We start from the raw sequence: 22,828 nt of genomic DNA, 5'->3' as shown, positions 1-22,828 counted from the left end.
AGCCCCGTGCTTGCAACATTTTATCTTTTTTTTTTTGTAAAGGAGTATCAATATGTAAATTGACATTTAAGACTTCACTGTGTGTATATATGCAGTGCGTATGAATTTAGCCCATATGTACATATATAAGTGTATATGTATGATAATATGTATTGAAATATGTCCGCGAGACAGTGTTGTTAGTTACACAGTACGTTTCTGATTTTTATTTCATGTGGTTGTTTTGTCTGTAATTGTCTTTTCTGTTGTCATGATTTTATGTTTTGTGTTGTGACCCCGAGAAGAGAAGCTGATGTTCTCAATCAGCTAATAAAATCCTGATACTAATTTTAAAAAAAAAAAAAAAATCATTAAAAAAAAAGAAACCTCCTTGAAATAAAACACAAACCAGTTAAACATAGACAAATACAAACATATTTCATTTCAACAGGGTAGAAACAATTGTTTTTACATTACATATTTCATATATGTTGTCACTTGAAGGATCATTTCAAAAATTAAAGTGGGTGAAAGCAATGGAACAATATGGGATATGAGCATTTGACATGTACTTGGGTTAAAATCGAGCATCCTTGACAAAATGATAATCACATTATTGTGACACTGTTCATACAGAGTGGGAGTCTATTCCAAAGTGAATGACATATTTTCAAATATTATAAGGGGTTTCTTTCCCTAAAGTTACCTGAAGAACTGCACTCTAGCAATCTACATAATACTCACGTGGAAAGATACTAAAACAGTAACACACAAAAGCACTGGAAAAGGTGACTATGTTGTGATTGTTTTCCCCTCAATCTGGATTATTGTGCAGATAATTATCAATCTATTGTTGACAAGCCTATTTGAACAGGGAAATCATTTTTTTTATTGTGAAGCAAAAAAAAGTAGAAACCAAGCACTGTGTTACAAAGAAATAACACTACCATCTGTCAGTGCACTGAGCCAGTACTCAAAGTGATGCTGGATTTTTAAGAAAAAAGCAAGATATTCTACTATTCTATTATAAATTAGCAGCAACCTACGAAACATATGCTTGTAAAATTACCAACAGCACAAAAGTAAATCAGTCAAGGAATAGTGAGTGCCTAAAGTATTGATAAACCTGGATCCTATGGTTATTAATAAACTCTTGAACTGGCTATCTTTGTCTAGCAAACAAATCCATGTAGTAGCATCCATACATGTGTTGACATCAGTAAAAATCTGTGTTTGCATAGTTAGATTAACGTAGCTTTACAGCATCTTCCATCACTGTAGCTTATCATCTGCAAACATTGTTATTTCAGCCTCTCCAGACTAGACAGCTGAACTATCATTTGAATCTGTGCTACATAATACTGTATGTGGTATATCTGGTGCTATTATGTCCCTCCACTGTTCTGTAATGATAGAGCAGCCACAGGAAGCATATAGGCCACGTAAACTTAGCAGCAATTGCATCTGGAGAGCCCAGTGCTGGTGTTGGACAACAATCTTTCACTCTTTTTTTGTGAGCACAGGGGTCATGAAACGGTCCTAACACACAAAACAACTACATACGTTTCTTTAGTTTCAGGTAACAAAGTGAAAAACAAGCAACTACAGACTCAAAGATTTCAATCAAGGGCAGCAATAATGTAATGTATGATAATTAATGTTGGGGGGCCTTCATGAAGTTGTCCATCTCTGAACATTAAAGTCAGCAGCAATCTGTGAAATTCCCACCGATGGCTTCTTTGTTAGATGATCAAGTTTGGTTAAAAGTGTGACAAATGAGGTATCCTCCACTGTTCTGGCGCAAGTTAGAATCACCTATTCCCGTCTCTAGATGCTTCGGGAGTGAGTACTTTGAAGTGGGCTTCGTAACTGGGTCTGCGTGAAATCCGGTCCAAGCGGTCCACAGCCACGCTTTCGAAGGCCCTCCTCATCAGAGGATGCTCTTCCAGGACGTCATTGAAGCTGTCCACACTTAGGGAGTATAGACGGCAATAGGTCTCAGCTCTCACCGAGGCCGTGCGTCGCCCTTGTGTCAGCAGGCAGATCTCTGAACCAAGAGGAGAGTGACAGTCGGTTTTGTTTTGACAGTGAGCTTTCCAAGACTTTTGAATGCAACAAAGTGAACAGTGAGGGTGAATGGACTGCAACAGGGGCAAAATAATGCATGGGGGCTCTTAAGAAGGAGAGAAAAGAGTTTACTTGAGGGATTAAAGGAAAGGGAAGTCTATTTCTTGGTTGAAATGGTAAACAACTTACCACCAAAATACGATCCATCACTGAGCTTAACCTCCTTACCGCCACGTGGAAGCACAGTGACACAGCCGTGTTGGATGAAGTACATTTTCCGACCCAGCGTTCCTTCCCGGATAACTAAATCCCCGGGTTGGAAGACTTCAAAATGGAGCTTTGTCAAGATGACTGTGACAAAATGAGGGTCAGTGTTGGCGAACAGTGGCATGTTGGCCACCAGCCCACGGCAGTTATAGCTGACAATCTCCTGGTGGTGAGAAAAAGTGGAGAAGAGCCATTCATCTTTGTCTTTTTAAGTTTATGTACTACATTCATGGACAAGCAAAGATTTGCTTACTTGTGTATGTGTGTGTGAGGAGTACATGTGTCAGTGAAAGAGAAACAGAGTGGTAAAATCCCACCTCCTTGAGTGGATCGCTGAGTTCTCCGAGGATGCTGTCCTCATCGAACATCTTGCCTTGGAATCGCTGCTCATAATAATCATGGATCCTCTGCCTCATGTCTGCTGGCAGTTTGTGGAATGACATGTACTGCTCCACTTGTTTATACTGAAAACGGCGGTGCAGATGCAGAGCACATGGTCATTTGACCACTCTGGGACCCCAGTTTAAAACTACACATATGAGTAATGCCAAATGTCTAATTCGGTCACATTTTGCACCATGTGTTTGGTGAACCTATTACGCCAAAGCACAGTAATTGTACATTCATTATATTTGTTTCACAAGCATTTTGTCTTTTTAAGTAGATTACAGAATTCATTTCTAATGGGCATTAGCAAGCAGTTATCCACAACAAAGGTGCAGCCATTTGTCTATCCATCCTGCTTTATCTTGTGAAAATCCCCTCAAATGGGTGAAAAGAAGGGCACAGAAATCCATTAGATAACGCAGATATTCGCTTGGCGTTCTGACCGATTTTAAGTATAAACATGTACGCAAGCATATGATGTGAAAAAATGTCTATGATATAATGTCATAAAGCCAGAATCACAATCTGTAAGGCTGAGGGACATGCTATATACTGTAAAATGGCATACACAGTTGTTAAGGGTGTTTCATTGTCATCTTTGCAAGTTAGAGTAGATGTGATAACCTTTTCCTGATACTGGCGACGTGATGCATCCAAGGACTGGACCAGGTTGGTTGCATGACCCAGGAACATGGCGTAGCAGGTGGCCCCCACTATCATGCTGGTTATAGTGAGCCAAACATCGCTCATGCCCTCTGGAGGGTGGGCACCATATCCTATACACAGCATGTGGCTCATGGCCATGAATAATGCATAGGAGTACTGTATGTGCCATGTACCATTCTGAAAAACACAGTGTAAACAGGAAATGGGGGATGAGAAAACAAACAATCAGACAACAGACAACACAGATCAAAAATGAAACTGATGGAGAAATATGAAAGGAGTACAGCATAATTGACATAAAATTAAGTGGCTGTTAAAGGGTATTTTACAGGAGGAACAGTAGGAGAGAGATTTAAGCACTATTTTCATTTGTTTCCTCCTCCTCATTTTTCAAATGGTTTTCTACCTCTTAATACATGCAAACTGAAAACAATAAAATAGAAAAAGAGTATTAACTTGCACTCACCACCAAGTTTGTCTTGGATACCCAACATTCTGGGGGGAAGTCTTGCAGCATTGGTACCAGAAAAGTCATACAGCCATCCCAGTGGCACAGCAGCAGCATCATGCCAATCAAGTTGACTATACGCACCACAGCACTGGCCAGGTCATAGGTCATATGGAAAATCTGGCAGGGACCGTTACATGGAGGGAAATTACAATGTGGCCATTATTAAAATGAAGTGGTGAATTATAAAGTGCCCCGCCCAGCTTTATCATTTCTCTCTAAATAAGCTTAACAGCAAGTGATAGGAAACAAAATAGCATCAGTACCAAAATAAACTGCATTTAAGCTTAACCTTTCTTCTAAGAAATGTGTGTCACTGAAATATGTTTACATGCTGTCTCTCCCTTTTATTTCTTCCTCTGTGCCCGTGTGTGCATGCCCTCCTCATCCCTGTCCTTTACCTCTTCCCACTGGTGGATGTAGCGGATGAGACGAGAGAGCCGGAGAAGGCGCAGCAGACTGAGGATCTTAGTGAAGCGTACGATGCGGAGGGCACGGGCCGTGCGGTACACATCAGACGATGCCAGGATGGACTCCAGGTCAACAATGAGAAAGATGTAGTCGACAGGAATGGAGGAAACAAAGTCCACCAGGAACCAGGATTGGAGGTAGTGCATGCGTATCTCCTTGGGGTCCAGGATGACGTGGCTGTCCTCTCCAAGGATACCCGTGCGGAAGTTGAACACCAGGTCCATTAGGAAGAGGGTGTCAGAAATGACGTTGAAGGTGATCCAAGGTGTGGTGTTCTGGTCCTCAAAGAAGGTGATTCCCCAAGGCAGGATAATCAGGTTGCTCATCATCAAGAAGAGCATCACAATGTCCCAATAAAACCTGGAGACAAGAGGGTTGGAGAGGCACTGAAAATGAAAGGCTACATGCATTTCTTTGCATCCTTGTGCATCTTAACTCAAAATTTTTGAATGCTACAGAGACACATATCCAGTTTGCACAATCTGGTGTAGCCCACTGGATAGGACACGATTAAGGCTGGATAATGAACTTAGATACTTTTATGGCACTGCATGAATTGCTTAAGTAATATCGAGTATCAAAAAAATGCCATGGTACCAAACTTCAATACTTCAGGAGTAAATCCCATCAGCGTCACTGAGCCAATAAGCATGCAGCATGCTTGTACCAAGATCCAATAATGCTGACGATTTGATTTCTAACATTACACGTTATAGAGGCATGCAGGGAAAACACTAAGTTACACCCAGAGACATTATAAAATTGATTTATAATGATATTTTATAAAATTAGTATTGAAAAAAGTATTGTCAGTGCCGAAGTATCGAAGTCAAGCTATTGGTACCAGTATCGAAAATTTCTGCACAATACCCAGTTCTAGACATGATACTAACATTATCTGGATTATAGGCTCCATTCTTATAGGAACCATGAAACCCAATGCAAGCACAGTGGGAATGGACCACCCACCCTTGAAGTGTATTTAAGTGTCAAATTATAAAAGGCTTTGGATAAAAATGTCCAATAAATGGCATTTCTTTTTTGGATGAAGTCCATTGTATACGGTATCTTCATACCTTATTTACTAGATAGTGAAAGTCTGCCCAATTGTACACATTAGTCATGTTAAACAGAGTAATTGGCACACTGTCACTTGACATATTTGAACCAAGGTGAGGTGAACCCATTTAATCAGGAGGGCAGTTTGCATTCCGGGAAACGACCCTTACTCTCAAAACAGCCCTTGTCACAGGAGGAACCCCTCTCATTAAAAACGTACGACATCTACCTCCTGTGGCCCAGTTTTTCCTGTCAAGGCCAGACTGTACAGAGGCACACATGACTGTCAGTGGAAATATCTGGCCGGTGATACACACCGTTGGCTGCTTCAGGCTTCAGAACACTGAGTCTCTGGCATCTGCACATAGCTGCTTTGGCCATTGTCTGCCACACGTTACACAAGTCCCATTTTCCTATGGGTCTCAGTGTCTGGGCACACACCATATAGGCACACGGTTAGGGTTTCCTTACAGAGTCAGTCTTTCCAGTTAAGTGTCAATCACTTGTGGGTTTTCTCTCTCTCTCTCTCTCTCTCTCTCTCTCTCTCTCTCTCTCTCTTTGCAGACAGAGGGTCAGAATATGAACCAGCTTTTGTTTTAATTACCTCTACTGTCCAATTGCTGCAATATGAGCCCTGTGAGAAATAACCTTGCTCTGTAGCCAATCAGATTACAGATAAAGGAAGCAATAGATAAGTTATTTTTCTTCCACAGTGATCTTTTTGTCAGTCTCTTGCACCCTTGCCCTCTTTGTTTTCATTCTGGTTTTAATGCTTACTTATCATCTGCTCTCATGCTGCAACAGATTAACAGTGGCTCGCTGCATTTAAGTTCACCAAAGACTCTGGACAGCATTATGACTGTCACTATAAAGTGCTCACATGACTGTGTGTGCACATGTGCGTGTGTGTGAGTGTGTGTGTGTGTGTGTATGAGAGAGAGAGAGAGAGAGAGAGAGAGAGAGAGAGAGACAAAGAGAAAAAGAAAAAAGTATCTGTAGCTCTGTCAAAACCATTATCACAAACAACAGAACATTACCCCATTAAATGGAGACATCCTAAAATGTGTTGTTATTTCTGAGCCATTTTAAAGAGAAGTTGTAACATAAGGTTTAAGGAAAGCGGGCATTCGGTAATCCCCCCTCAGCTGTCTCTGTATTATTGCATAACAGCACAAGATTGGAATTATGGGGATTCTTATGGGAAATAATCCCTCTGCACAGATTTATCCCCACTGTTTCTCATAGGCCTGATGTTTAAAAATGTTTAAATTTGATGACAGCTATTATTAGGGACTAAGCCAACAGATTGCTTGGCATTGCAGCAAAGATATGTTCTATAATGGGTCATTTGGCCCAAAAACGGAATGCATTAACAAATCCTCCTCTAAGTGAAGCAAGATAGAGCAAGAAATTCTTGGATAGCATTACAATGTAACACAGTGGCAGCCTCGGTGTTCAGGATAAAAGTATTTCTCCTTCCTTACAAACAGGGTGAAAGACAGGCACCAAGGGTACTGTTAATCCAGATGATCTAGTCCTATATACTGTATCACTAATCAAATCCCTTCATCGCCTTATCATGTGCTGGGAACCATGACACCAGCTTACGTACTACAGTCTGCCCTTGGAAATATTGGATCCAAGTGGGGTCAGTAACTGTTTGGGTTGAAAACTGTGTGTATTCAACAATGGATCACAGGAGGTCCTTATCCTAGTGGGGAATCTGTGGTTGGCACTGGCATTCGGACATAGACTAGTCTTTTTAATCCCTTCAATTTTGCCCATGCCTATCCAATTTCCAGACTCCTGTGTGCACAATAATAATGCCCAAAACTTCGTAATGAGACAAAGAAGAGACTGAGGTAGGGAAATAACAAGAATAATTCCTCTGCTGTGTTACCTGAAGTCACTGTACGGGTGAATGATCCACACCTTGAAGGACTTAACCCTAGCCTGCTCGGCAGCGACACCCTTATGGCTGCCAAACATGCGTAAGGAGAACTTGTTGACCCCGGGCTGCAGCCAGGAGCCAATCCGCCTGTTGAAAAAGCCGACACTTTCAGCATTCTCAACCAATTCACTGAAGTCGGGGTCATTCAAGCGGTCGGGGTCCGCCGTGTAGTCGTCGTTGTGCGTCTGGACCAGGGAGAAGAGAGTCGAGGTCACATCGCTGACCTGCTCTGGCTTCGAGGAGGGCTCGGAACTGGAGTAGCTTGTCTTCGGGGAGGTGGATCTCCATCCTGAGAAGTGGAGGCCGCTCCAGCTGCGGTTCCTGGATGCATCTGATTTGCAAGGACCCTCCTTACCTCCGTTCTGGTCGTCAGCACTCTTGGAGGGGGAGTTCATCTTTACACCTTGCACTTTCTGCAGAGCAAACTGTCCAGGGCTCTATATTGCTTGATTGGACTTGCTTACAAGGTTTAGCCTACTTATGAATAAAAGATAACTTCAGATGCCATCATCCACTACTTAATTACCTTTACAGCTAAAAACTATCTCGGCGAGCTACTTCACAAAAAGCAAAGCAAAATCACAAAAGATTCTCTAGTATATACCACAGCAGCTAGAAAACACTAAGCACCAGGCAGCTCACTATTAACTCACTACAGAGTACCACAGAAACATTTTAAGTTCGTATAGGAATTGCATATGCATAAATAGTCGCCTATAATGGCTTTTCTTTTCTATAAAGCGTCGCAAAAAGTAAATCCATTAAAAAAAATCACAGTGTCCACTAGTCCCCTATGACGAGGTGAAGTCCAGGTGAGGAAACAGGGGGAAAAATCAGCGATGAACTGTCTCTCCCGCTTGATCCTGCAACCCATGAGAGCACGGAGTGAAATTGACGGAAATGCTTCAGTAGCCTATAATAATCGGCTTGGAGGCATAACGGCGTCCACTCACCTCTCTCCTCCTCCTCCTCTGAGGTGGAAATGCCCTCCCTCAGCTGGGACGGGTGGCGGCGGTGTGGCCAGGTCAAGTTGCTCAGTGCCACCTGGCCGAGGTGCCGACAAAAAGTAATGAATTACTCATTAATTCACCACCGTGTTGGTTATTTCAGTCTGCGAGCAACATGCACGCTTCCTTACCGCAACAAATTATTCAGTTACTGTCACTGAAACTAAATGTCTCTTTATGTCCCCTGGTCTGTCATCCTGTTGCTTCTTAAAATAAAAGTATTAACAGGTGGCCTACGCTTCCTTACTTTCTTTCTTCTTTCATTTCTTTCTTGGATATTTGTTTTTTTATGTATTAATTAATTAATTTGCTTATTTGTTTTGTTTATTTGTTTGTTTGGCCCTTACAATTTAAGAAGAAAATTAATATTTATGCAGACAATAAATCAGGGGATGTGGTGGGAGCTTTCACGCTTTCTCCTAACCTTTATTTGCCCTTGAAACAGGTTCATGTTTTCCTTTCCTTTTTACTTATCCTTGAAAATGTTTTTTTTTCTCATTTATGTTTTCCTTTACTCTTTAATTACCTTTGAAAAAAGTTTTTTTTTTTTAACTGATTCGTGCATTCTTTATTCGTAATTTATTTAGTTGGTGATGTATCCTATTTATTTGCTGGCTTGTAGCTAATGTAAGACAAAAACAAGAAAAATTATTTATGGAGAAAAAAATCAGGGGGTGCGGCGGGAAATAGTTTTTCCGCCCTCTTCTTAACCTTTATCGGGGAATCCATGAAAAATTCACGGCAGTTGTGTTTTTTATGTTTACTTGTCTGTCTGTTTATTGGACCCACTAGTGTGAGAGGAAAGCAATTATTAAAGAGGAGATAAATAGAAAGATGGGGAGGGATATATTTTTCTTCTAAATCTTTATTTGTCCCGGAAATAACGCACTCCAGTTTGATACCTAATTTGTTTGTTTAGATAAGCAATACTAGCATATTTCTAACTTGTAACAACGGCATAATTCCTGGAACTGAAAGAGTAATTTGTCATCCTGCTCCTTAATGGTAAAATGCCAACATGGACAGACAGGTTAGATTAATTGTCTGCTTTAGAATATCTTTAAAATCGAACAATAATGTAGGAATATAAAACTATCATTTTTATAAAAAATACACCTGATATATAGACCATTACAGGTGCGCGCGCGCACCTGTAATGTGTGTGTGTGTGTGTGTGTGTGTGTGTGTGTGTGTGTGTGTGTGTGTGTGTGTGTTAAGACTCATGCAGTCTATTTGTTATTTAATCCCGCCGGCTTGTACAAAGTTGTTCTGAGCTGCTCACCCCTCTCTTGTATGTGAAGTGACCTGGTCAGTCTCTGAAACCCTATACGGACTCCAGACTGCGGATCACATTTCAACATTGTCAGGTATTGTCTGAAGTGGCAGGTGTCATGTTCGCATTTACACCAGTGACTCAGACGCCCTGACACGCACACTTGAGAAGCTGCAATGATAATGAGGCCGTTGCCTTACTGGGTCACTCCTGGACGGCCTTGCTAAATGCACAAGTTTAGTGTTGGCCAAGATCATCGACATAGTCCATTAGTAAGCCTTTATTCATCTTTTTTTTAAATTAATGTGAATTTTATAGATTGAAAATCAGTGGAAGTATTTAAAATATGCATTTCAAGTGAAGGAGCAATGTACAGTAAATTGTTGTCATTCTTCTTGGAAGAGATTCCACACATTTCAGTCTTGCATGTGGCTTTGTTGTGTCAGGGTGATTCACATTGTCATATATAAAGTGTCAATATATCAATATACTGTAGTATACTTGGAGATGTTTTGTCTGCAGCTGTTGACATTTTGGGCACTGATTGCAATCGCCTTTGTGGCAATCCCACTGATCTGGTAGTCCAAGCTGTCTGAGACAAGACACTAATCAGGTAGGGGATCAGGAACACATAAATGTCATGAAACGATCAGCAGAACGGAAATCCTCAATAAGAAATTAATCTGAGTTGATTGTCAAAGTAACCTGGGATGCTGCTGGTGAGAGGAAATATTCCATGTACACTGTAATCAACCAGGGCAGCACATTTTGTAAGTTGAGGCTTCTGTGTGTGTGTGTACATGTATGCAACTTTTAATTTTGATTTGAGTAGTTTTTACTTTTGGGCTACTGCTTTGATATATCCTGCTACAACTTGTTTTTATGTGTCTCTTTGTTTAGCTTCTTTGTGCTGTGACTGACTGTTTACCAGTTCGACCTACAGGGAGGATCAGTCTTCACAAAGTCATCTGAGGCCTAGCTGCTTCATGAAGGGTTAAATAAAGAAACAAACAAGTCTGAGCTGTCCAGAAAAACCAGTGCAGCCCTTCACAGCCTTATATTTCGTATTTATTGCATCATCTGCAACTTTTTTTTACCTTTTAATTACATTTTCACCCTCTGAGCACCTTTTAGCATTTATTTTTCTACAGTTGTTGGCAAGTCCTGCTTATTGCTTTATTAATTGTTAAAGCAATATCATATCTGACAGGTGCCTATTAACTGCACAATGACATAGCTGAGTTCCTTGAGTTTTCATATTAAATCAATAAATAATTTTCAAAAGCATACCTTCACAAGACAGATAGATAGATAGATAGATAAATAGAGAGATAGATAGATAGATAGATAGATAGATAGATAGATGAGGTATGGTGGCAACAACAATTATCCATGGGACATTAAATTTTTTACATTACCATAAGAATATTTAATGTTGCATTTATGGCACAATAACATGAGGTGAGAAGTTTTTTCCCCCATTGCATTTAAAAAAACAACACTGCAATTTTCAATGAAAGATTTCATTAGATACCATATAGTCCAGAAAAGAAAGGAAACATGCTTTGGATTTGTTTTCATACAGTTGAGAAACAGGGCAAAAATGTAAAAAATTGTATCAACTACACAGTTAAATAATAATTATAATACTAATAATAATAATAGGAGGAAGAAAACCCATAAAATACCAATAACAACACCAGTACCAGAGTTAACACACCTGTTAAAACATTAAATACAGCATTGAAAAATAACAGCAGTAATGATCACATCATGAAAAACCTACAAATGCTCAGCACAAAGTAACACTTAACACAATACACCACTCACAATGTGCTGATTATTGTAGATTCAGAGCAGCAGCGTTGTTTGGTCACCCAGATTGTTTTTGTCATCCACAGCAGCTGGTACTCCTCAAGCGTTTTCACACAGTTTCCTATGGGACATGGCCATGTTTCATTATTATGTAAACCCCAATCTGACATTTGTGCAAATGTGTGGGAGAGAATGGTTGACTTACAGTGCCGCTGGGTCCTGCCGCACAAAGCCACACACTTTACTGCGCTGCTGAAGCTGCTGGCGGAGACCGTCCATCTCTGCTTTCCAAGTCTCAGTCTGTGTATTGAACTCAGCTGTGGGACAAACAAAGCGAGAAAGGGATAGCCAAACAATATTTAGTTAATTAATTGCTGCATTTTACCACATGATGGCACTGTTAACTGGGCATAATTTCTCTGGAAAGTTGTTTTGTCTCATACTTGTGGAGTCAAGCTGCTCCTTCTCGACGCCAGCCACCTCTTCATTCATTGTGGCCTGACAAAGAAAAGAAGAAAATTAGACAAAAGGAAATATATTTCAACATAGCCCTGTGATTATATACACTAATAGGCTGATACTATAAGTGGGTTTACTTTTACTGTGTAATTCAGGTTCTATCTGTCTGGTCGTTCTGTCTTTTAGTGTAGAGGTCAGCCCTACTTACAGGGTCAGAGACAAGAGGACACAGCAAAGCAGGGCTGTACACAGCAAGGCTCTTACAGCAGGATTGGTGAGCTGATCTACCAGTGACCAAGTCTTTGTAAACGTCTTATTCATAATCGCAGAGATGACAAATAAAATCTTGTTAGGAAAAGGGGAGCTCTGCACTCCTATCCCATGCCACTAAGACCGACTCGTTAGACTATCGGTGGAAATCAGTTCCCCTCAGCTCCACCTTGCCCTCAGCATTTTGTCATGCTGGTGCTGTAATCAGTGCTGCTCAACAGAAATGCCAGGGGGCATACTGTGCACCTCATGATTTTTTTTTTTTGCATTCCTCCATAATCTCCCCCTCCTCAGGCATCTGTACATTGCAGAAAAGTGGTAGAAACAAGCTGAACAGGCCAAGCGATGGAGAGAGTTTCTGGCTACGTCATCCCAGTTCTAAATTTGTTCTGCTGAAAAGAAGGCTAGAGACAAGGCTATTATTTCAAATATATAATATAATAAATCACCAATTCTGCATGACAGGCTTCAAGATCAGTCTTCTTCGCCTCGTTGTCTGGAATCAGCTTGGCCATCTCAGCATCCAAATCATCCGTCACCTTCTTCTGCTCGGCCAGCTGCTTGTCCAAGACAGCTTTGAGAAACTCTCTGTCCTTTATTGCAGCATCAAGTTTGTCACCCTGGTTGGTCAGAGTTGAGGTCTGCTTGGCCAGAGAGGTCAACAAGTTGTGCTGGCCAAAGGCATACATTGCCACTCCTATGGACACCAGGACGGACAAGCCGCCAAGCATCACACAGTGTTTCATTGATGCTGCTTGGTGTGACACAGAGGGGAGAAAAAAAGAAATAGGAGTGAAAGAGAAAGGCAGGGAGAAAAACAGATCTGTGGAACAGTAAGATGCCTGGCTTCAGATCAGCTGTTGAGTGAAGCTCTGATCAGCTTAACTTGCTTGGTGTTGTATTTCTGTCACCAGTCCCTCTTTCCTCTTCCTCTTCTTCACTCTTCCAGCTCTTCAGTTCTCTGCCACGCGTCTGCACTCACTGACAGCTGAGTCATCAAATATCAATTCCAAATTCTGATGTTACAGCCAAAACAAAGCGGCAAGCTTCAGCTGTTTGTGTCCATTTATTTCCTCTTACCCCTCTCTCGAGGATTTTCCCCTTCCTTCTTCTGTGGTGTTGAACCCCAGGTTTATAGCAAAAAAATTGAGACTCCAAATGCTTAAAAAGAGATTCCTTGTGCCTGATGTAAACCTGTGTGCAAGACAGAGAAGTGTGTGACTTCATTTACTACCGCTTAGGTTTGGTCTCCTCTGCTTTGCCGCCTCCTTCACTCTCTAAGCAGGCAGTGGATTGTCTCCTGTAAAACCAGTCTGACTGTACAAACAGGATGAACAGCTACATACAGTTGTTCGAAAGAATTACTTAAATCTATCTGAAGAAATTAATGATTCATGAGGGAGCTTTTTTTTTTCTTTCACTCTGCATCTAAGGAAATAAAGTGATTGAACCATACCCTGCATATGTTGTGAAAATGTTTTGCTGTGCTTTTGTTGAGATGCCAGTGGTGCAAAGGATCATTTATGCTGCAATCACTCATTTTATGCCTTTAACATAGTATCTCTCTCTCTGCCTCTCTTTCTCCTCACCTCCCTCTTCCTCCCATTATTGTTAAACAACTGACACCTGATACAACCTGATCCATGTTACAGTTCCAATCCTACTAAGTGGTCACCACACTGCCTGTTTTTGAGCTTACTGTTGTATCAGGTCCTTAAAATAATATCTCACACACTCTGCAAAACTGTAAACAAGTTTGAGCACTCATATGATAACACTGTGTCGTCAGTATCATACTACATAGATAGCATCATATTAACATGATATTGAGAGTCAGGTTTTTCCTGCTGTTGACCAGGCTGGTTGAATTGCCTCACAAGGGTGGAGGTGGGGGGTGGTGTGTGTGTGTGTGTGTGTTTGGGGGGGGGGGGGGGGGGGGGGGGGGGGGGGGGGGGTAACTATTACAACTATGGTTTGACCATTGCAGGGGCCAAGCTCCACATGAAAGACACTGAGTGCATTGTCTGTGGTAGCTATAACATTGTGATTTCTGCTAAATTAAATTTTATCACCCTTACCTGGCCAAATGTGCATTACACCATGATATTTATCAGCATGTCACTCTGATAAAGATTTAGTAAATATTTGATACCACCTGAAATGTTACATAATGAAATGAAAAATTTATACATTACAACATTTGCTTTTGCTTTATGGGTCTTCACACTCAGAGGAGGAAGGAACTGATTAGATTTACTCATATTACTCTTACTGAGTAGCTTTTTTGTGCACTTTCAGTCAGTAATTTTGCTTTTGCTTGAATAGATTTTTGGTTGAGTGTCATCTACATTTTAAATCACGTCCTTTACAGAGAATCAAAAAATCAGATTGTGAAACCTTTCAAAATAAAAGCTCAATGAGCAAAGATGAGAAGAGGAATCTGCTTTTACTTTGTTGGGTTTACTTTTTGTCATTTACAAATTTCCAATAAAAGTTGAACTCGGTCTATGGAAGTGAGAACCATTTAGACTCAACTGGCAAAAAAAAAAAAAAAAATGGTTCTCCTTTGGAAAAAAGGAGAACCATGTAGACTCAACCATCATATTATGTGCTTATTCCACATTTGTCAGTCGAGGCTACAGGGTCCTCACTTCAATCACCCATCTGCCGTTTTTTCTCCTATTTTTGTGCAATGCACCTTTAAAAGAATCTAGTGTGAACTGTTTTTTCTCCTCCTTTTCTAACTGCATGGAGAAGATCACACCTGACACAGTTTCTGTTTTGAAAAAGTAACTCAGTAACTTCTACTCCATTTTAAATGAGCTACTTTTTACTATTACTTAAGTAGATTTTCAAAGCAGAACGCCTACTTAGGAAAAATATCAGTGTTATCCAGGCTGAATGATGTGCAGTAGCTGAAATCAGTCGAGTCCCTTACAACTGAGAGCATTTCAGAAGGTAGTCATGCTTGTGAAGGGACTAGGTGTCGATGAATTATTTACCCTTTTTTTGGCAGTGCATGTAAAAGGTTTTACAAGAAGTTTGTTTTAAATAGTGAAATGTGTAGTTACCTAAAGAGTTACCTAACATGTATAACTGTGTAACTGATTAATTCAACATGTGCAAACACTTAGTTTTGGTCCATTGCATTGTGTTTTTGAGAGCTGGCAGGTTGAATAAAAATGGTCAGATAAGATCTTTATCTCTTTACCTCAGGACAGGGCTGGTACCGGTCACATACTGAAAGCTGTGGCGCCATTAAGAAACAAATCCTACACATCACAATACCTCTGCTAAGCTCAGGACAACAGAAAAGCACTTCACTTCAACCTTTTGAAAATGTACAATGGTGATAGCATTGAGGTGGCACTTATTTATTATGTATTCACAGAGCCCACACCTAAAAATTGTTGACCATGTGACCAAAATGTCAACACTTTAATCACAGCTGTTGACTGTTTTACACAAAACTGCAGATTAGTGTCAAAATGTCTTGGCAAAAGCCCATTGGACAAATCACATTATAGCTGAAGAAGCAGCCATGATCACAGGTTTTTTATTATTATTGTGTGACGCAGGGTCGCAGTAAAGAAAATGATCAGTATTGTAACTGTTACAGTAATTTATCTTAAAATAAAAGAAGAGCTCTACTAACTGTATATATTGTTGATGCTTATCTGTTTTTCTTGATTTTTAATTGAATTTCTCATATTCTCTATTTGTAACCCTAAAAAAAAAAGGTATGTATAGAAAAAGCATTTAAGTATGTGATAAATTGTGTTCAGTCCATTCCATGCTTGTCTCTCAGTCCCTTATCAGCAAAGGCTAAAACACATTTTCTTGCTGTGTCACGTGTCGGTATAGAATATTTGCCACCTCTGGCAGAGGGGATGCTGTGCCAGCTGTAATGTGATTGGTTCGTTTGTGGAGACCCGACGATGATTTAAGCATCAGGAACCTGAACACCTGCACTCCTGCCGTCCAGCTCAGGTGAGGGCACCTTTACATATATCTGAAATATTTGATAAATAATTTCCCAGCTCTGTTTTCAGTTACTGAAATATAAAATAAAAGGTGTCCGTTTGTCACTATATTCTGACATTTTGTAATGAAACATTTAATCTGTTTTTCCTCCTTTTGCTCTTTAAGCTCCTCTCCACTGCCAGCCATGGGGATTTTTGTGACAGTCCTCTCTGCTTTCCTGCTGAGTGGTAAGTTATCAAGCCACTACCTCAGATTTTGTTTCATAAATCACACAGAGTGAAAAGAAAACTCTGATTGGTCTGTGCAGTAGTGAAAATGTATTTTATATTATATGTATTATATAGTATGTATATTGTCTATGCATAATTGACCTCTGCATAACACTACATGCAGAGTGCATGGACAGACTATGGTGAACAATTGTGAGTTCCACTGAAAGTTAAAATCAAAGACATGTATGTGGTTCAAATGTGTTAATACCAAATTAATAAACTGTACATGAAGGAGACAAGATTGCAAATTAACCCTAACCCAACCATAAAAATACATAAGTGGGAAAAATAGAAAAGAAAAAAGATTTGTTTTTTTATGCAGGATAGTAGAAAGAAGTTGAAGAATAGTGTGGTTATTTTAAGTTTTTTTCTGTTATTTAAAAAAATCTGACCTTCTGAATCTGAGATTTCTAACGAAAAAAAAAGTATCTTTTTAGGCCAAAGTAGCATTTTTTAAAATACTTTTTAAAGAGAATTTTGTTCAGAGGATTACATAAAACATTTCAAAATAGCTCATCCCTGGGCTCCTGGGTTTCAGAGGTAAAAATGTGGAAATTTATACCCCCAATGATATTCTGCAGAACTTGACTGTGCAATAGAATGACTTTTATAGATTTTACACATATGACTAAACTCTTGTGGACACTTTTCAGGATTCTGCGCAGGAGGGCCAGCCGCTGTGCCGCCTGAGACGGGCACCTGCTGGGTGACGGGTGATCTCCACTACCGCACATTTGATAACTATTACTACAACTTCATGGGCAACTGCACCTACACCATGACCAAGAACTGCCATGTGGATGGGACTCACCCAGCCTTTGAGGTGGAGACCAAGAACGTGAATCGTGCCAACTCACAGGTCCCAGAGGTGGAGAAGGTCACCATCAGTGTTTATGGGACCACCGTTGATATTGTCCACCTTGAGTTTGGTCTTGTCCGGGTAAGTCAGTCAGCATTAACTCAAATGTTTCATGCTTCATTTATGGGCTTTGGGTGAATGCTGAAAATTTATACTCTCAATTTATCTCCACTCCAAAGTAGCGTGACTTTTTTCTGCATATTGTCCAAAATTTTCTAAAGCTAAATATAGCTGATTGATTTTCAGGTGAACTATCAGCTTTGGAGTCTCCCCATCGACCTGGACAACGGCAAGGTGAAGCTGTTCCAGAGCGGCATGTCTGTCGTCATGGAAACAGACTTTGGTCTGACTGTGCAGTACGACTGGCAGCAGCAGCTTGTCATCACAGTGCCAGGCAGTTTTGCTGGCATGGTGTGCGGCTTGTGTGGCAACTTCAACAGCAAACAGGAAGACGATCTCACAACTCCCACCGGATCGCTGGCCAGCAGCGTGGCGGCCCTGGGAAAGAGCTGGAGGGTCCCCGGCGTGCCAGGAGACACCCACTGTCAGGATGAATGCACCGCCCAGTGTGAAAACTGCACTGGCACAGAAGTTCAGCAGTTGGAAAATCATATCCTTTGTACCACCCTTTCAGAAGAGATGGATCAATACTTCAAAGACTGCCAACTCATCATTGACTCCAAAGTCTTCTACAGCAATTGTATGTCTGACCTCTGCAGAGGGGCAGATATGAAGACATACTTTTGTAACACCCTGCAGCTCTACTCTGAAACCTGTCAAAGGGCTGGGGTCAATGTTCAGAACTGGAGGAGCGATACCAAATGCCGTGAGTCATCCAAAGAAAAATGTTCCTTCAAACTATGGGTTAACATACACAGTGCATAAATCAAATTATACTGAATGCAGGGATCATGTTTAACACATTAGAAATGCTGAAAGTTGTTCATGTGTCCGTACAGCGGCGCCCAAGTGCCCAGAAAACAGCCAGTATGAGTTCTGTGGGACTGCTTGTCCTGCCTCATGTGCAAACCCAGACGCTCCCTCCACATGCAAGGCCAGCTGTGTGGAGACCTGTGCCTGCGATGACGGCTTCCTCCGCAGCGGCAACACGTGCGTACCCAAGGCCCAGTGTGGCTGCATGTACAAAGGCCGCTACGTGGAAGCCGGAGCCTCCTTCTGGGGTGATGACAGCTGCACCGTGCGCTATAAATGTTCTACAGGTGGAAGTTTGTCGACCCAGGAGACGAGTTGTCCCCTTGGGCAGCAGTGCCAGGTGGTGAACAGTATCAGAGATTGCTACCCTATGACCTACGCCACATGCATGGTATCTGGTGACCCGCACTTTGTCACCTTTGATGGGCAGTGGTACAACTTCCAGGGCACTTGTGCATATCTGATGGCTAATGTCTCCTCCAATCAAACAAGCCTGGAGCATTTCAGCATTGTGTTGCAGAACAATGGCCGTGAAAAGAAGATCGGGTCCACTGTCAAGCTCGTAGAGGTCATGGTCTATGGGTACACAATTACCATCAGCAAAGAGTATCCTGGTGTTGTAATGGTAAGAAACTGCATTTACTAAAAACAATATGCATGTATCATTTTTGAGAATTCATAAAAAAAAACTGGCAAATTACAGTATGCACCATCTTTTTTATTATTATTTTTATCTCTTGAAGGTCAATGGTGAGCTCTTCAATCTTCCTCTGACACTGGACAGCAATAAACTCCAACTTTACACAAGTGGTTGGTTTGCTGTAATTGAGACAGACTTTGGGGTGAAGGTGTACTACAACTGGAACAGCGTGGTGTTTGTCAACGTCCCCAGTACGTACATGGGCGTGATGCGTGGTCTGTGTGGCAACTACAACCTCAACCCCAAAGACGACATGCAGATGAGAGATGGTGGACAGGCTAAGACCGCTGAGGCGCTTGGCCAAAGCTGGAAGGTGGCTGCAGTCCCCGGCTGTGTCGATGGCTGCTTGGGCCCCTGCCCCGGCTGCAACATCACTCAGAGAGATCTGTACGAAACCAGCAGTTACTGTGGCCTCATCGGTGACCCCACAGGCCCTTTCCGCGACTGCCACGCCCTGGTTGACCCGGCTGGTTTTCTTAGCGACTGCCTGTACGATGTTTGCCTTTACCAGGGCAGCCAGAACATGCAGTGCAAAACCTTGACTGCCTACACGGCCGCCTGCCAGCTCAAGGGTGCCAAAGTATACTCCTGGAGGTCAGCTCAGTTCTGTGGTAATGACATATAATGTTTTTTTTTCCCCCACATATTTAGTGACACAGAAACACCATATAATTATCCTTTATTTTATCAAACAAAAATAGGGGCTGGACAAAATCATCAACAATATTGCAATATCTATGACTGAACACCTTGGTCTTGATATTGTGGTGATATAATAAAATGAGTGCTTTCATTTGATATTTACACAATGTTTAGTAATTTGCATTCCTTTGCAAAATTGCATCTACTGTAATGCAGCCTTTAAAACCCACATGATATATTGTCTTATAACACAATATCGGTATAAAATCAATATGTTGCCCAATGCCAATTCAAGAATTAAATGTCAGGGGTTATGGAGAAAAATTGTTAATATTTGAAATCAACAGTCAGATTTACAGTCCCTCTTGGATCATGGCGTCTTTTTACATTAAAGTATGATTTATTAATTTGCAATTTGTAATAATAATCACAGCCTTGTTGTTCATGTGATAGTGACAGTTGTATAATAACTCTGTATGATGCTGTTATTCCAAATCTTAATCAGGGACCCTTCATGTTCTCTTTGTATCTGTCCACAGTACAGTATGAGAGTAATCAAAGTAATTCTGATCTTGCTTTTCTAGATGCCCAGTGTCCGTCAAACAGCCGCTATGAGCTTTGTCACAGTGGCTGTCCAGCATCATGTCAGAACCTCTCTGCACCATCCGGCTGTGGAGCTCTGTGCATGGAGGGATGTGTCTGTGATGAAGGTTTTGCTCAAAGTGGAGATGAATGTGTGCCTCTCACCCAGTGCGGCTGTCTGTATGAGGGGAAGTACTACCACCACGGACAAGTCTTCTACCCTGATGGCCTTTGTCAGCAAGAATGCATCTGTAACGGCACAGTAAGGATGAGGACTGCTGAGAAAGATTCATGTGCTTGAGCTGAAGGAACCATCTGTTTGTTTAGGCTTCACTCCTGATCTTGCTGAACTGTAGCTGCACAAATTGCACTTGGCATGATGCTGTTTCCTTAGCCAAGTTTCTTGAAAAATACATTTTTCACCCTCAGTAAGACTACTTATCGCAAAAAGGATAAAAAAAAAAAAAAAAAAAAAAAAAAAAATTGAAGAGTAAACCTCAAACCCAAATCTCTGTGAAGGCTGACCTATAAGTGGTGAAAAGTAGGTTGCCCTGTCCTTTGTGGCAGGTGATGTCACCACCCATACAATATAATAGGTGGTGACATCACCTGCCACCAAATACCAGGCACTCTACATTTCAACATTAGAGGTCAGGCTTTACAAAGATTTTAGTTTGCGTTTATTACTTTTTAAGATAGAGAAGCATTATTATCATAGAATTATAAATTATGAATGGAATAAACTGTTATTATTGTATTAGTGTGTGAGCATTAAGTGTAAAAAGAGAATCACACATGGATTTCTGTCATTTTAGGTGCAGTGTCATAAGTATCACTGTGGGCCAAATGAGCAGTGTTTGGTAAAGAGTGGTGTTCGATCATGCCAGCCTGTGGGAAAAGGATTCTGCTCCATCTCTGGTGATCCTCACTACAGGACCTTTGACAACGCCACCTACGACTTCCAAGGCACCTGCACCTACACCGCAGCTACAGCCTGCCATCTGGAGGGCACACAGCTCACCCCTTTCTCTGTGGTGGTTGAGAATGAGAAGTGGTACGCTTTGTCTGACGATCCAAAGGTCTCAGTTGCCAAACTTGTGGCGGTAGAAGTTTATGGAAACACCTTGATCCTGCGCAGGAACCAAATTGGAATGGTCATGGTATGTTAAAACACTTAATTAGATGAATAAATGGTACAGAGCGAAAAAATGGGCACAATCATTCATACTTGTGAGATAGATTTTAGATCTCCGTTGTCATATTTTATTCTTTATTTTTCATTTAATCTTGTAATCTGTGGATACTGTTGAAAACTGTGAATTTCCTTCGGGATGAATAAAGTATCTATAAAGTATCTATCTATCTACAACTGAGAGTGACAGAAAATGTACATGTTAGATCAGGGGAATTAAATGATATAAAATCACTTTCACATCTCTCCAGGCAAATGGGGTCCTACTTCATCTTCCTTTAAACCTCAACAAAGGTGCAGTGATGGTTTATCAGGATGGCACAAATGATGTCATTCTAACCGACTTTGGCCTGAAGGTGACCTATGACCTGGTGTACCACGTCACGGTCACTGTACCTGGAAACTACAGGAGCAAAACCTGTGGTCTGTGTGGCAACTTCAATGGCAACAGAGAGGATGAGTTTCAGCTGCCTGACGGCAAAGTAACTAAAGACCTCCAGGCCTTTGGGGCAGCCTGGAGAGAGTCTGTGCCTGGAGTGGTTTGTGAAGATGGCTGCAGCGGGGACGTTTGCCCTGTGTGTGATGACTCCAGGAAAGCCGTTTTAGAAAAAGACTGTGCAATAATCACCGATGCCACAGGTCCCTTTGCTGCTTGCCATAACATAATAGATCCTGCCTCCTACTACAGAGATTGCATCTATGATGTTTGCATAGCTGATGGAAACCGCAACACATTGTGCCTCAGTATCAATGCCTATATGTTAGACTGCCAAGACGTTGGTGCAAACATCCAGGACTGGAGAAGTTCCTCATTTTGCCGTGGGTTTCTGCATATTTTTATTCCTACCTGTGTTTACTATAATCTAAACAAACCGTATTTTTCCCTATAATTGATTTTTATCTCCTCTTATTTGTCCACAGCTCTAAACTGCCCTGCAAACAGCCACTATGCCAAATGTACACAGCCTTGCACCACACCATGTCCTGGTCTCTCAGACACTGTCTCATGCCCTCCCACCTGTGCGGAGGGCTGCGCCTGTAATGAAGGCTACTACTTCAATGGAACTGGCTGTGTTACCCTTGACCAGTGCAGCTGTTACTACAATGGACACACTTATAAGGTGAGAATAAACCCTGATAATACACATAGATCTGAAAAGGGATAGTTTGTACTTTGAGATCAGTTTGTCATAAACCCATTCATAAAACACATGCATCAGTGATTTGATTTGTGATATTATGGAATAATATGTTATATCTTATAATATGTTTGTTTTTGAATGAATTCCCCGTTCATGGTGCCCTCGTTATCATCCCCCGTTGGTGCCCCAAGCTGTTTTGTCACTGACAAAACAGCTTGTGCTACTTATCAACGTGATGTGTCAATCATGACACATTCAAATTTAAATGTGTAGTTACTGACACATCATAATTTTAGATGTAAAATGACACATTATATTTGTTGGTCCAAACTATTTTCCCAGA

At 41.2% G+C, this 22,828-nt stretch overlaps 1 protein-coding gene across 1 annotated transcript; it reads right to left on the bottom strand.

The window, feature by feature from the left end:
* Nucleotides 1-176: 176 nt before the first annotated feature.
* hcn3 (hyperpolarization activated cyclic nucleotide-gated potassium channel 3) lies at nt 177-8,276 on the bottom strand. Its single transcript, XM_030063120.1, has 7 exons — nt 7,305-8,276; nt 4,276-4,705; nt 3,833-3,994; nt 3,325-3,543; nt 2,631-2,777; nt 2,236-2,476; nt 177-2,026 (listed from the first exon to the last, which is right to left on the bottom strand). Exons 1-7 carry the CDS (start codon nt 7,748-7,750, stop codon nt 1,791-1,793), a joined length of 1,881 nt encoding a protein of 626 aa, XP_029918980.1. The 5' UTR covers nt 7,751-8,276; the 3' UTR covers nt 177-1,790.
* Nucleotides 8,277-22,828: the final 14,552 nt, after the last annotated feature.

The sequence above is a fragment of the Myripristis murdjan genome, chromosome 11 (genome assembly GCF_902150065.1).
Source record: "Myripristis murdjan chromosome 11, fMyrMur1.1, whole genome shotgun sequence".
Lineage (NCBI taxonomy): Eukaryota > Metazoa > Chordata > Actinopteri > Holocentriformes > Holocentridae > Myripristis > Myripristis murdjan.
The sequence above is the reverse complement of the archived record's forward strand: the minus strand, read 5'-3'. Positions and strand labels throughout refer to the sequence as shown.